The following is a 15523-nucleotide window of genomic DNA, read 5'->3' on the forward strand; positions in this document are numbered from 1 at the left end:
GGTCTGTCAAATCTCTTCCTTTTTGCACTAAGGGATTTCTCTACCCACATCTCCTCTGCAAAGAAATGATGGGGTGTTTTTTTCTTCCAGTCACTCTCCTGTGTAACAACTTCTGGAAGAAAGCCTGTATATAACGTCATTGCTAATGATATTTCATCTTTCGGTGGAGACTGCACTTATTCGTTCCTGGTCCTTCTGTGTGCACTGCTGTCTGCTTTAGAATTTAATTACCTGGAGGCCATGGCCTAAATCTGCTTAGTAATGCTTGGTCATCATTGTTAGGCAAGGGTCATATATACAAGCCAGTAAGGAAGGTAGAAAGTGCTTAGACGAATGAAAAAGGTAGATGGTCAAAGCCAAGGTGTAAACAATCCTACAAGTAATTTGCTGCCGTGATCAGATGTGGGTCCACTTTGGCCCAAGCAACCCGACACCTTTGCAAAGCTTCCATTACCATGTCCTCCTGCATGTCAGACGAAATCATTTTAGAATGATTTACTCTGAAGACCATGTTCCTTTCAAAAAGTGAGAGGGGCCAGCACTCTGGCCGAGTTTTCCTAGTGCAAAGATTCAATTTGTTAACACATCATAAACAGAATCAAATCATTCCAGACTTTATGGTACTAAGAAATGTCGCTTTCTGATTTAACAGCTTAGAGAACGATAGTGGTGGGCCAGTTGACGGCAATTTCACAGATTACTTTAATGCTCACCAGCAACGTGGAGGGGTGGGAGAGTCCTAAGAGTCTCTTCCTTGCATTCCCAAAGGAATCACAAAACTGCAACTTGATCCTGTGTGTTCACAGAGGTCCATGTCAACCTCAAGCGTCCGACAGGCTCTTCTTGTGGGAATCCTGAGAGTTCCCCAGTAGTCCTGGAATAACTGGGTGTCAGAGAGGCAGCACTACCTGGGGGAGATAGGCAGTCGCCTCCCCACCTGTAGGGTGATGTCAGAAGGATTCTCCTGACAGGGTGTGTGTTTATCTCTATAGTCAGGAGAGGCCCACGCCTCAAGGTCACAGTACAAAGAAAGGAAGGAAGAGAGAGAGAAGGCAGACATGGTGATGGCCCTTACATTTTTAATGTTGTAAGGTATTTCATTTGTTTTTTTGTTTTTGGCTTGTGAGGGAATTATCTGTTAAATGCCATAGAATATATGGCATTTCCCCCCTGCCTTTCACTTCTACATTATTGATTTTTTTTTCCAGTGCAGACATTAGTTCATGGAGCGCTGGAGCCAATGAAAAATGACTTCATTCTGCCATGAGCACTTCAGCCGGGTCTAGATGACCAGGCACAGAACAAATAATAGATGCAACTAGGCAGCTCAAACTAGAGCAAGAGATGTTTTTTTTCCCTTTACATATGAACAGCCCTAGTAATTCAAAGTGTAGAAGTTTTCCCCAAGGAGAAACATTTTATATTTAATTTGAAACTTTCACAAGCAAACTTATATTTAGGAGCTCTTTTGTTGGTTTGTTTGTTTGGTGGGAGTGGGTAGCAGGTATGGGGTGGGTGTTTCAAGAGACTTCCTGTAGTAGCAAATTTCTAGAGTGGCTCCACAATTACATGGGGGTGTGTATATATATATATACACACACATATGTACCCTTTCTTCCTGAGTGGCCCAACCTGTGATGATGGTATGTCACTCCTGTGATTAGGTGACATTATGTGGCAACAGTGAAGGGATTCTGCAGGTGTCATTAAGATCCTAAATGAGTTGATTTTGAGCTACAGTGGGATTACCCTTTGTGGGCCCGACTTGATCAGGCGAAAGGTCTTCAAAGAGGGGCAGGACCTTCCCTGAGAAGAAAGGCTCTTTGCAGCCTTGACAGAGAAGTCTGGCTGGGAAGGAGCTTCAGGCAGCCTGTAGGACATGCGAGTGGCCTCTACCAAGAGCCAGCAAAATCCTGGGCCCCTCAGTTACACAGCCACGAGGACATGAACTCTGCCAACAGCCTGAATGAGCTTGCATGTGGATTCTTCACCAGTCCAGCCTTCAGATGAGACTGCAGTCCTACCTAACATCTCGACTGCAGCCTGGTGAGACCCTGAGCAGATAACCCAGCTAAGCCCAGGCTTCTGACCCACAGAAGCTGCAAGATAATATACGTAAGTTGTGTTAAACTGCTAAGATTACATATATATATATATATATATATATATATATATATATATTTTTTTTTTTTAGATAAAATCCCTTTTAACAAGTTTCGTATGAAGAGAAGTAGTTAACAAGTGTTGGTAATAATTGTACAATGTATTTAATGTGTTTTGTCCCAGACGATGAAATGAATGAGGATGAAGTAGCCATTTAATTGGGAGATTTATTACCTATGGAGATGTTGGTTTTTAAGATCAACTAGAAAAGTTCTTTTATAATAACACTTGCAGGTTCATCATCACATTGGCAGACAAGTGAGTTTTCTCATAACTGAATTTCCAGGATAAAAGTATCTGCAAAAACATATTCTAAATTATGCATTCCAATAAATGGTGATCTACATTAGACTTGCCTTACCACGGCATGGCTTGTGGGGTCTTAGTTCCCCGCCTGACCAGGGATCGAACCCAGACCCCTTGCAGTGGAAGCTTGGAGTCCTAAAAACTGGACCCCCAGGGAAATTCCTCACAGTAAGTGGTCTGAATGTTTCTCTGCAGAAGTGGAGATCTATAATTCACAAAACAAGAAAACCTGGGACATCGGGTGGATGTTGCCAAAACCTGTTTGGAGTTATGACATCATTTCACACAGAAACAATGATATACTAACTAGAATTTTGTAGAAACAGGAGGACAGCAGGCCTGGGAACATGATGCAGGACCTGCCATGACATCTAAAGAGGTTATATCAAAAATGCACATCGGGCAGGATTTATATGAAAAGATGAGGTGAAGAGAGAGAGTTTGTATTTCTTTCGTCCACAGACTGCAACGCTTTACTACCTGGGGCAACTGTCAGTCAATCCTGATCATGTGAAACATGAAAGACAGAATGAAAGATTTACATGGGTCTAAAACAAAGAAAGGCAGGAGAGAGAAAGCAGACGGAGAAGAAAACAGCAAAATTGTCTCCTCTCTAAAGGCAGAAGTGGATTGCATCAATTTAGAGTAAATTGGGACATTTACTAATTAGCGTATAACTTCAGATTATTTTGTGGTTGGGGAACTAGGCATAAAGTACTAAAATTACTCAGAAAACATATTTAAAACCATAACACATTAAAAAGTAAAAACTAAGGTTCCTATATTTAGTAAAACAAAACAATTAATTGTTGTTATACCATTTTAAGTGATTTGGCATATATTAAATTGTATTCAACAGATTTTTCATTTTAATTGGGCCTGACATAAAGTAATACTAAAATACTGATTTTGGTTTTTTTGGTGTATTTTTTTTATGAATAATGAATGGATTGTTACTGTATTTATAAATATGCATAAATACAAAGTCATATCCTCAATATATTATATAATATTAGGTGAAGTATAAAATCTATCCCATGTTTTCTAATATTGACTTAAGATCCTGGAGGATTTATGAATAGATAATGCTGCTTAATACACTCATAGAGTTTATCAGATCCTAATATAAAATACTAATTTTGTTTGTTAGGTTTAGGACATTGAGAAATGTCAGGGGAGCAGGAGAAAGCCAGGCTAACGTTTTAAATTGGCTGCAAGATCAGGTGCAAAGTGAAAAAGTATACGCAGGTGGATTAGTGTCCTGGGGCAGCTATAATAGAATACCATGTTCTAAACGACTTAAAGCAATAGGAATTTATCATCTCACTGTTCTGGAAGCTAAAAGTCTGAAATCAAGGTGTTGGCAGGGCCATGCTCTCTGGAGACTCTGAGTAAAATCCTTCTTTGTATCTTCCCAGCTTCTGGTGGTGGCTGTCCATCAGTGGTGGTCCCTGGCTTTCAGCCACATCCAATCTCTGCCTGTGTTGTCACATGTCATTCTCCTGTGAGTGTCTTTCTCCTCTTCTTATAAGAACACCAGTCATATTGGATTAAGGGTCCACCCTACTCCAGTATGACTTAATCTTATCTAATTACAACTGCAAAGACCCTATTTCCAAATAAGGTCACATTCTGTGCTATTGGTGGGTTAGGACTGCAACATATCCTCTGTGGGAACACAATTTACCCATAACACCAGGTAATTGGAATTTTCCTACATTGTTGTTATTCATTACAATTACTTTATCATTAAACTCAAAATTCATTAAGTTTTATCAAATAAGCACTAGAACGACGTAATGCTCCCTTTCACCTAGGGAACGCCTTACATAAATGGGCACATATAGAGAAAATCCAGATTAGGTTTGGATTTCCAATTTCCAGTGAAAAGGACAGAATTTGGAGTGATTGTAAAAAACCTTTCCCCTATACGATTTTCACAATTTTTTTTTTTTATACTTCTTTTGGCTGCACTGAAGACCATGTGGGAACTTACTTCCCTGACCAGGGACTGAACCCGCACCTCTTGCATTGGAAGCGCAGAGTCATAACCACTGGACCACTAGGGAAGTCCCAGATTTTCACAAATTAGTGTTTGCTTGTGACACTTAGGTAGTTACAAATTGCTTATAAATATTAAGGGAGATAATCGTAACGGCAACAGTAAATGTATTACTTAATTTCTGGTGCCTGTAAAGATTTCCCTAGGGTCCTTAAGTCTTATGTACTTTAGTTCAAGGCAATACCTGAGGTCTGTACCTCCCTCATTATTATTATTATATTTGTATTAAAGCCTTACTATGGTCTATAGAGCATATACCATTTATCCCTGCCTTTGTTTGTAACCGGACAACTCTGCATGGTTGGGTGAATTCTTCCTTAGTGTGATTGCCTAGAAAGCAGAGTACGAAGCAAGGATTAGAAGCTGATGCATCGTTAGGGGTACAACCCCAGGGCTGTGTGAGTGAGGGAAGAGATACAGCAGGAAGAGGGGAGTAGTGCCGCGTGAAGGGTCACCATGGGCTACTCCTGTATGCTGAGCCACAAAGAGATATCTGCTTGGCTACGTGAAGAACCCATTGAGTTCCTGAATAGCCCATTGGAAGGAAAAAAGAGAAAGGAATTTATTAGGTGGTTCCTTCCCATATCCTGCCTCTTGTTGGTTGAGATTAGCCTCATGGGAGTTAATACCCCTGCACTTCCGCATTGTATCTCCCAGATCCTTTAGCATCTGCTTGAGAAGCTATATCCCAGGCCAGTGGTGTGATGTCTCATCCATGTCCAGAAGTGGCACGAGGGCGTGGCCATCAGCTGGTCAGCACCAGTGGGAAGAACCTCATGGTCCTGCCCAGGCATTTATCAGCCCAGGTGACAGCTGAGATGGAGCAAAAGGCTGAGGGTCCAGGAGAAAGGAAGGCCAAGGAAATCTGAGGAGGGGCTTAAGACATGTCCAGCTCACGGACCTTCTCTGAGTGCTCTGTACACATGATGCTCACCAGCTCTCAGAGCCCTTCACGTTCTATAGGACACTTTAATTTTTCTTTCATCTGAAATTAAATTGGATCCTCAGTTCACCACCCACCCTTTTTCCACGACTTCTTTCCTGATATTTCCATTCTGATATTCTTCTTTAACTAGAAATCAAGGTTTTCTGTTTTGATAGATGCTATATCCCTAAATTCTCCATGTACCCTTATTTTTGAAGGAAAGATTAGCCTAGAATGAAACTCTTGAGTCACATTCAATTTTCCTCCAATGTTTACATATATTGCTTTACTTGAAATCTGGTCTTGAGTGTTCCATTATTTTGTTTTATTTTGTTTTCCTTTCTTTCTCAAAGCTTCTCCGTCATTTGTTTGGCTGAATCTAGCCAGTAATTAGCCTTGTTTTTGCTTGTAAAAGACACTCCTGGTATTTATTCTATTGCTTGAGATTTTCATTTTGCGGCATGTCTGCCTGTTTTCTTTATTGCCGGTTGAATATAATACTCTTGATTCATATTTTCCTTTTTTTTCAGAATATTTTTGACCACATTTCACAGATTTATGCAGTCAGAGGGTGTTCTGGAGCCACCTAACATTGTTTTCCATGTGTAGGTATTTTGTTCTCCTGAGTACCTGAATAATTCTTTCTTTACTTTTGCAATTTAAAGACTTAACCTGACTACATTCAGTATTCTTTTATTCTGAGTCAATATTGCTCAGATATGGTGTGTTTTGAAATGTACAGACTCAATTCTTCCTTTATTTCAGAGAAATCATTCCTAGTACTTTTGCCTGTCCCTGCCTAGACCACCAGGTTCTATTACATATGATTTCTGACTTTTTTTTAGCCTGATATATTGTAGTCATTCTGTATCAGCTTGCTACATCCTAAAACATTTTCTTTCAAATCAAGTCACATCTGTTTTGCTAACTAGTTAGCAAATCATACCAGCAACTACAGAGATGAACTGTAAACATGTCTGCTCCGCTCATGTTGGATAACAGATTTTATATCTGCATCACAAACAATTAGAAATCCAAGCACAGAGAGAGGCAAGGTACATTTATTATAGAGAAGTGATTTTAAATTAAAAAAAAGAAAAAAGAAACAAAACAAAACTATTATTTCCTCTAGAACAGCAGTACTTAAATACGGACCAGAAATGCCCAGCATTGAGTTGATCTGGGATCCTGTTACAAACACCCTACTCTCTGTGCTGAATCAGAATCTCATGGGGTTGGGCTCAGGAACCCACATTTCTCATGCCCTCGAGGTGAGTCTTAGCCATGCCCTCGTTGAACAGACACTGGTCTAAAATAGCGCTCCAGAAATAAGAAGGGTTTGAGTTAAGGGAATAAACAGTTACGGAAAAATAAAATAAATGGTTAGCAGAGGTGGCAGAGGGTTCAAAATTATAGAACGTGGTACCTGAACAAAAACAAGAAAGCATATGGGAGAAGGGGCAGACTGGTAGACACACTGGAATTGAGATCAAGTCAAAATAAAGGAACATATTTCACCCTAGAGAGGACAGTAGAAACTCTGAAACTGAATGGTATTTCCAGGGAGATACCATAGAATTAGAACAACCATAGCTAAGGGCAGATCAACAGCCATAGGTGAGGGGCAGAGAGAACACATGGAGCTGGCAAAGGAATATCACAGAGGGAGAGGTGCCACAAGAGACAGGGCTCCGCAAATCAAGATTCCCAGAATACGCGGATGGTCAACATGATGCTAATTTTATCTTTGTAGCGAGGCACTGAGCAGCTGTTTGGATATAAGACACAGCCACGTATAGATCTCCAGTCATAAATATCCTAAAGGAGTTACCATTGCCATTTTGTCTCCTGCTCTGAGAAGACCTTCAAAGGAATAACTTACAAAGTATCAGCACAGTCATGGCCCAGATAATGTGCCTAACCGTGGCCGGATTTCCAAGAGGACAGAGATGGGAGTAGCATGAAAACAGACCCAGAAGGGGGCCGGAAAAGGCTGTTTGACTCAGGGGGGTGGCCCCTGAGTCAAACAGCCTTCCCTGGTGGCCAGCAGGGAAATGCCATTCCAGCTGCAAGAAGCAAAGTGAACTGCACAATGAACAGAGGTGTCTTCACTTCAATTTTTAGGTAATACTGACAAATAAAATTAACCAGCTTTCAAATGGCCATGGATAGGAGTTCTCCAATTTGTGCTTGTTCAAGTAAAGTCCAGGTGAGAGAAAATAAGTTATCACAAAACCTGATTCCCAAACCCAAGCTATCAAACTGATTTTATTAGCAGGTTAGGAAGTATTCCATCTTCACATTCACTGGTTGTGAATGTTACCCTCATGCTCTGTCGGCTGAGCACTTATTAATTCCTGACTGAGGTACAGCATGTGGACGCAGTTTATCTTCAAATGCATCCAAGGTTTGACTTGACGTAAACTACTTGGTCAAAATATAAATAAAAGGCCATATAAACATCAGCCTTCTGAATTTTAAAGGTCAAATTCTGTAATCTTTGTCATCCCGACTTGTTAGGAGTTGTTCAGCTCTTAGCTGGTTTAGTTAAAACAGACTGGCGTTTTTGGATATTCTTTCTAATATTCCATTTTTACATTTCAGTGCCTTAGAAATAAAGAAGAAAGCTATTTGCTGGATCATTAAAAATAACATCCTTTAAAGCTAAATTTTATTCTGAACTAAAACTTGTAAAAGAAGAGATCACCTTCAAAATGTATTCCTCAGTGCTATAAGAGATAAATGAAAAGATCCAGAACTTGGTTGAGACATGAAATTTGTACTTTAAGAGGTCCTAAAGTTAGAATCACCAAACTAGTCTAAACAAACTTAAATAACATCTATGTATCCAGATGCTAGGAGAACTCTGCATGTCTGCCCTGAGTCCCTTCATGTGGTTGGGAGCAGGGCTCTCTTTGGGACCCCATGTATCCATGGTTATTTCCCTGCTGGAAGGGGCCTTCACCCACTGCAAAACCCCTTCCCCTTGAGTTTAACAAACAACCTGACTAGTCAGTCATGGAAACTGCAGAAGAGTTCTATGTATGGCATCGTTCTCCATAATCCCATCCTGTGATTGCTGTTAGTACATCTTGCTATGCCATGACTGAATTTACAAACAGGCAGCAGATTAAAACAAAAGCAACAAATCAGGTCTGCAGAACAAAAAAATGAATCTCTGTAGGACATATCTGGTGAGTGGCTTGCAGTCTATCATTATCAGAATGAGAACTGCAAAACTGGAGCCAGGATCAGACAGCCTGGGGTAACCATAGCTACTTCAGGCTGAGCTAATCCCCTAGCTTTAGCGTGGGAGGGGATGGGAACCAGAGGGGGAGGGGAAGAGCAGCAGCCCAATCATGAGATCATTCAAAACAGACTTGAGCAAGCAAGTTTCTAGAAGGCTGTACTGTTTAAAAAGTCACAGATGCTGACTATAATTTAATCTCAGATTGGTAATTTATCTAAGTTGTTCTGTTGGAATTTGATTTAGATTCTGTTCAAACATGTTGTTTGTAATAAAAATCCTCAAATATTTTATCCCAGTGGCCATGTTTTAAGTTGACAGAACAAGTTGCTCATTGCTATGGACTGAATGTGAGAGGCCCAAAATTCACACCGAAGCCCTAATCTTCAAAGCAATGATATTTGGAGGTGGGGCCTTTAGGAGGTAATTAGGTCATGAGGGTGGAGCCCCATGATGGGATTAGTGCCCTTATAAGAAGAGACAGGAGAGAGATGATCTCTCTCTCCACCAAGTGAGGACACAGCAAGAAGATTGTCATCTACAAACCAATAAGTACAATGCAAACAAACATGACCTTCCCATGGTCTTGGTTGTGGACTAGGTCAGGTTTCTCAAGTTGAGGTCATAGGCTGCTCTGTGCTGACCTACCCAGGCCTGCTCAGGACCAGCCCATCTCCCTTCACCATCCCTCCTCCAAGTACTGATGAGGAACTCAACAGCCTCCTAGATTTCCAAGAGGACTCTATTCTCTGTGGCATCAACCAGAACATTTATGGGAGAAAATAAAATAGGAAAATTTTGGAAATGTCCATTTCATTCATTCCTCAAGCTACCACACCCTATGGGGGAATTAAGATGAAAATAGCAGAAAAAGGGTCATGGTTCCTTATTAGACTCTGGTGAGCAAGATAGACACTGTGATGGTAATTCCTTATCTGCTCTTAAAACAGACTTAGGTCCCATCCCCTCGGGCTAACACATCAATCTTCTACAGGCCTTCACTGAATAGCTTCCGGAAGCCTTGCTCATGGTAGCTGTTTCCCCCTAACCTCCTCCATGCTCCCTCCCTGTCCCCCACTCCTCCCTCAGACTGACCTTTAGAGGCACCAGTGGCCTCCTTTGGTGATGCAATGGTCACATCTCTGTCCTTAGCTGAGCTGACCACACAGCAGCACCGGCCACAGCTGACCACTGCTGCATCTGGCTCTTTGGCTGTGTCCCTCCTTGTGCAAACCCAGCTCTTCCTCCTTGGTCAGCTCTCAGCTTAACCTCATCGGCCAAGCACAGGAGCCTTCCTGGCTCTCCTACCACATCACTTTAGTCACACCCACTGCATAAGCTTGGCATCACTTCTCACGATTTCCTTAGTGGTTGGTTCGTTATGTGCTGTCCCCGCAGGAATATAGAGAAAGATGCTGCTGGTCTGCTCACCATCTCACTTCATCAGCACTCAGATGAACCGCAAAATAGTAAAAGCTCAGTAAATCTTAGCAACTTTGTAAATAAAATTAACCAACTGATGGATATAAGATATCATTAACAACAACAGTGGAAACTGTGTTCTATGAAAAAGTGCCAACTATACAAAACACTGGACAGAGGATGTAGGGATGGGATGGACTTCACAAAGTGGGATTTTCTATACAGGAAGACCTGAAGCAAGAAAGAGCTGGGCAAGTTTATAAAACTAAGACCCAGCCATGAGGCCAGCCTAGGGCACCCAGCACTCTTCACGTAATGAACAGAGATGGAACCTGCCTTCAACAGGTGAGTTACTGTGGAAACCGAAGAGGTCTAGTTGTCACTGATAATTTGATAAGCATTGTTGCCTGTGTTTTCTGTAAAATATTTTCTTATTTATGCCCCCAAACATATTCTTCAGAATGCTTCTACCTACAATCCTACAACAGGAATATATTGCTGTGAGCACTGTTTGTAAACCAATTGAAAATCATATGACAATCTCAGGATAATATTTCACCAGACAATGTCCTCTAACAAATTTCACTGTCTTAAATTATCTGAATTAAAATGGTCTTTCCAAGAAAAGATGTATTTTATGAGTAGTTGAGAAATACTAGTTAAGAAATCAGTATTTACAATAGCCAAGACCTGGAAACGTCCTGTCCATCAACAGATGAATGGATAAAGATATGATTATACATATATACAATGGAATATTACCCAACCATAAAGAAGAGTGCAATAATGCCATTTGCAGCAACATGGATGGACCTAGAGATTATGATACTAAGCAGAGTAAGTCAGAAAGAGAAGGACAGATACCATATATTACTTATATGTGGAATCTAAAACACAACACAAATGAACTTATCTATGAAACAGAAACCAGCTCACAGACAGAGAGAACAGACTTGTGGTTGCCAAGGGGGAGGGTGGGCTGAAGGAGGGAAGGATTAGGAGTTTGGGATTAGCAGATGCAAAACAGTATACATATTATGGATAAACGACAAGGTCTTACTGTATAGCACCAGGAACTATATTCAATATCCTGTGATAAACCATAATGTAATAGAACACAAAGAAGGATACACATACACATATATAACTGAATCCCTTTGCTGCATAGCAGAAATTAACACAACATTGTAAATCAACTATACTTCAATGAAATTGAAAGAAAGAAATCAGGCATTGGTTTTCCAATAAAAATTATAACTAACACAGTGAAAAAAGATGATGAGATTATTTTCGGAGGATGACGAAGATAAGGAAGCATCCTGGGCTTTGCTGCTTGGAGGAAAGAAGACAGGCCCAAAGCTTGACACTGAGATCTCATGTTTAGAATTTAAAACACAAAATCAGGAGATGATAGAAAGCTCCTCAGAGGAGGGCGAGCTCCTACCTGTGGCCAAATAAATGATGTGGATGAGTGCGTCCCTGCCCTGCACCAGGTCGACGGCCACGTGGGAAAAGCGGCTGTTGTCCTCCATGAAGGAGGGCACTGCAGTCACTGGTTGTACCACCTCATGCATCAGGATGAACTTCTGAGCATCCTGCAGGTTCCTTTCCGTCAGGTTCACGTACAGGCCCTGGTCCATGGTGCCGCACTGCAGAAGAAGACATGCGGTTACTGGAACCAGCCACCCCAGCTGGAGGGCGACTGGGAATCTGAAAACCTGAGTGGGCCAATGTGCTCCCTTCTCCATTTCCGCCAAAGTCCCCATCCTTGGTGTTCCTCCCATTTTAGGTTTGAACTTGTTATATTTGGGGAGTCTCTCCACTCCCATCATAAATGAACGATGAGAACAAATGAACTTATCTACAAAACAGACTCACAGACTTAGAGAACCAACTTATGGCTATCTGGGGGGGATGGGTGGGGGGAGGGATAGGGAGTTTGTGACTGACATGTATACACTGTTATATTTCAAATGGATAACTAACAAGGACCTACTGTATAGCACAGGGAACTCTGCTCAATGTTGTACAACAACCTAAATGGGAAAAGAATTTGAAAAAGAATAGATACGTGTATATGTTTAACTGAATCACTTTGCTGTACACCTGAAACTATCACAACATTGTTAGCCAACTACACTCCAATATAAAATAAAAAGTTAAAGAAAAATAAATGAATGATCAGAAGCTTGAAGAAAATGGAGTAGAAGTCATTGCTAACTTCAATTCTAACAGCATATACAGAAAATCTCCGCATCGCATGTGGAGTCCCTTGGGAGCTGTCTGCCTAAGTGCACACTACTCAATCTGTCACACAAATCAGGTTCCCAGATGGAAAACACAGCAATCAAATGCATCACGTAGATTTGCTGGTTTTCCTTGGAATGGCGGGTTTATAAGCAAGACATGGATTCCACCGAGATAGAATTAGGTCATTTTAATCTGTAAACTATGTGATATTGTTCTACTGTCTTTTACATGGGCTACAAAACACTGTGCTGGCCTTATTCCTTTGTGCCCATATTCTGAGCTAGAAGAAGCAAAAAATTCACATAGAGTTGAGCATCCGAGAAAAAACATGGGGCAGGGGAGCAAAACTTCCCACCCCAAAATGTCTTTAGAACGTGTGGATTATTTCGAGCTGAAAACAACGAAGGCCCAATAGACTCAGGAAGAAACTTTGACCTTCCCCCTAAATGCCTAAAAAATTTAGATGGAGGGCCTGTTCCTGGAATAGAGATATCTCCAGAGATATCAGCAAAGAATATGGGCTAAGTGTGGTGGGAGAAACTCAGCAGGGCCTAGAGATCAGAGCCCCCTCGGGGTCCCATTGTCTCTGTAGGCCCAGCAAACACTTATTTACCAAGGATTTGCTTTTCTATCTCCAGGTCAATTGCTTTCCTCCCCTTTGAGGTCTCAAACCACTACCCTCAACGTGCTCTTTCATCTTTAGCTAAAGATGGTATTTAAGATGAGGGTTTCGGCCACTTGGGTGAGTCACTCAGTTTTCCTGGGTCCCTCCCACGTATACATGTTATTAAACTTTTGTTGGATTTTCTCCTGTTAATCTGTGTCATGTCAATTTAATTCTTAGACTGGTCAGAAGAATCTAGAAGGGCAGAGGAAACTTGCTTTCTCCCCAACAGTGATGAATTTTCAAGAAGAGAGGGGAGTAAGATAAAGGAAGTGAGGAAGGAAGGGAGATGGGCAGAGAGGAGTGTAAAGGAAGAAATCAGAAGGAAATAGGAAGGAAGGAAGAAGATTCTCAGGTAGAAGAAATACCACAAAGAGGAATCTGTGATACACAGGGAAAAAAAAAAATTAGGCCTGGAAATTGCTGAGAATTAAACTCAGAGCTGTGCTGCGAAAAGGCTGGCAGGTGTTATGTAGGATGGTCCTGGGCAAGGATGAGGTTAAAAGAGGGGTAGGAAAGCAAGCAAAGCTTTCCTGGGGCAGAACATAGAATCAGAAAATTATCACCAAGCTTTCTCATTTCTTTCATAAACTTTAAATTGTGCTTCCAAGAAAGGCTGTTCCTCGGCAGAATTCCATAGAAGTAGGTTTGATGGAAATGAATTTCCCTGTTCATACCATCTGAAACTACCTTTATAACATGTCATTTCTAATACTTGGTTTTATAATAGGTTAGAGGTGCAAAAGTATAAGATGGACATGGCTTTTTAAGAATAGACGGTATTTTTGTAGCACTTGATACAATATCCTACACGCCATAAAATGATAGGCTGATTTAGAATTAAAGTATCTTGGAGCAAAATGGATTCCAAGACTGGTCCAATGCTTAGTTGAATGTCACACCCTTGCAGGGGGCCCCAGGTACCAGGTGGTGGGATGGTCAGGTGAAGGTGAAGGGTACAGTTCTGTGGTCTCAGGTGAGGCCCTGCCTCTCAGCCTCTGCCTCTTTTCCTATAAGGTGGCTAGAAAAACACTTCCTCTGCTCACTTCACAGGGCTGCTGTGAGGTCAACTGAGACTATCAGTGGAGAGCATTTGTAAGTTAATTGAAAGTGCCTGTAAGTGCCAAGGAACAAGGCCGTGTGCCTGGCACAGAGAAGCCATTCAAACAATGGTAAATGGTCAATGCGTCTGTCTAGTAGCAGGGCAGCAATTCTATGGGCCATTGAGCTGCAGGGGCCCGAGGGAATGAATGAATAAATAAAGGGAGGAAGGAATCAGTGGGTGAATACATAGCAGTTGTATTGGGGCGGGGGGTGGGGGGGGCGTGCCAGGAGATTTTCCATAATTAACGTATTTAACAGTAACACTTGGAGGATGGAGACAGTGCCTGTTGACAAATGTGTTACAAAACGCTCTGAAGTCTATCCAGGTGAGTTCTAGTTCTGAGAGTGACAGTGTGTGGCGGTTTTTCTATTCCTGAAATCAGCAGCAATACTTAAGTCATGGGTAGCAACGAGCAATCTGACTGCTGGGTGAAGTTTCACATGCAGGTTTTGTTTCCTATGCACAGTGTAAAAAATTGGCCTCAGAAAGATCAGGAGACATAATATAAAACTGAGGACCTCTGGCTGCTCTTGAAGAATCTGGGGACCTAAGTGACGCAGAGGCCTGGGTGGGCTGGGGCTTCAGAGCAGGAACACCGACTGTTCCTTGTCGTTTTCACGATGCTTTATCTTACTTAAATCAGCAACCTGCATTGTCACTATGATATTGTGATTTATAATAAGAAATATATATTTGGCCTTTGTCCCTGTTCTGTCACAGAGCTCCTAAAACCCTTGAAATTTCCTAAGTGATGAGAGCAATACAGGTGTCTTTTGTTATGTTAATAAGGTGACCTTTGGACCTCACCTAATGATGGGGGCTAGTCCTCAGCGGACCCAACCATGTGATTAGAGGGTTGGAACCTTCAGTCCCACCACCCTGACCTCCAGGAAGGAGAAAGGTGCTGGAGGTTGAATCCATCACCAATGACCAAATGATTTCATCAATCACGCCTATAGGGAAGCCTCCATAAAAACCCCAAAGGATGGAGCTCTCAGAGCTTCCGGGTTGGTGAACAAGAGGAGGTTCAGGGAGCGTACCCACCTCAGAAAGAGCTCCATGCCCTTTCCCCATACCTTGCCCTACTTGCCCTGTGAACCTCTTCCATCTGGCTCTTCCTGAGTTGTGTCCTTTATAATAAACCAGTGATCTAGCAAGTAAAATGTTTGAGTTCTGTGAGCCTCTCTAGCCAATTAATGAACCTAACGGACCTTGGAATGTCCCACCTGTAGCCCACAGATCAGAAGCATGGGTGACTACCCGGACTTCAGAATAGCATCTGAAGTGGGGCTCAAGGGGAGAGTCTTGCAGGACTGAGCCCTCCACCTGTCATATCTGATGCTATCTCTGGGTGAACAGTGTTGGAATTGAGTTGACTT

General features: G+C 41.8%; 1 protein-coding gene across 1 annotated transcript in view; it reads right to left on the reverse strand.

The window, feature by feature from the left end:
* Positions 1 to 15523, reverse strand: part of SEMA5A (semaphorin 5A) — a 349482-nt gene that overhangs the window by 114010 nt on the left and 219949 nt on the right. Inside the window, exon 10 of the mRNA XM_082652404.1 lies at positions 11570 to 11774. Coding sequence (XP_082508530.1) covers positions 11570 to 11774 — 205 coding nt within the window. The remainder of the gene's footprint in view (positions 1 to 11569; positions 11775 to 15523) is intronic.

The sequence above is a fragment of the Grampus griseus genome, assembly GCF_964374135.1.
Source record: "Grampus griseus genome assembly, chromosome: 3".
NCBI classification, from domain to species: Eukaryota; Metazoa; Chordata; class Mammalia; order Artiodactyla; family Delphinidae; genus Grampus; species Grampus griseus.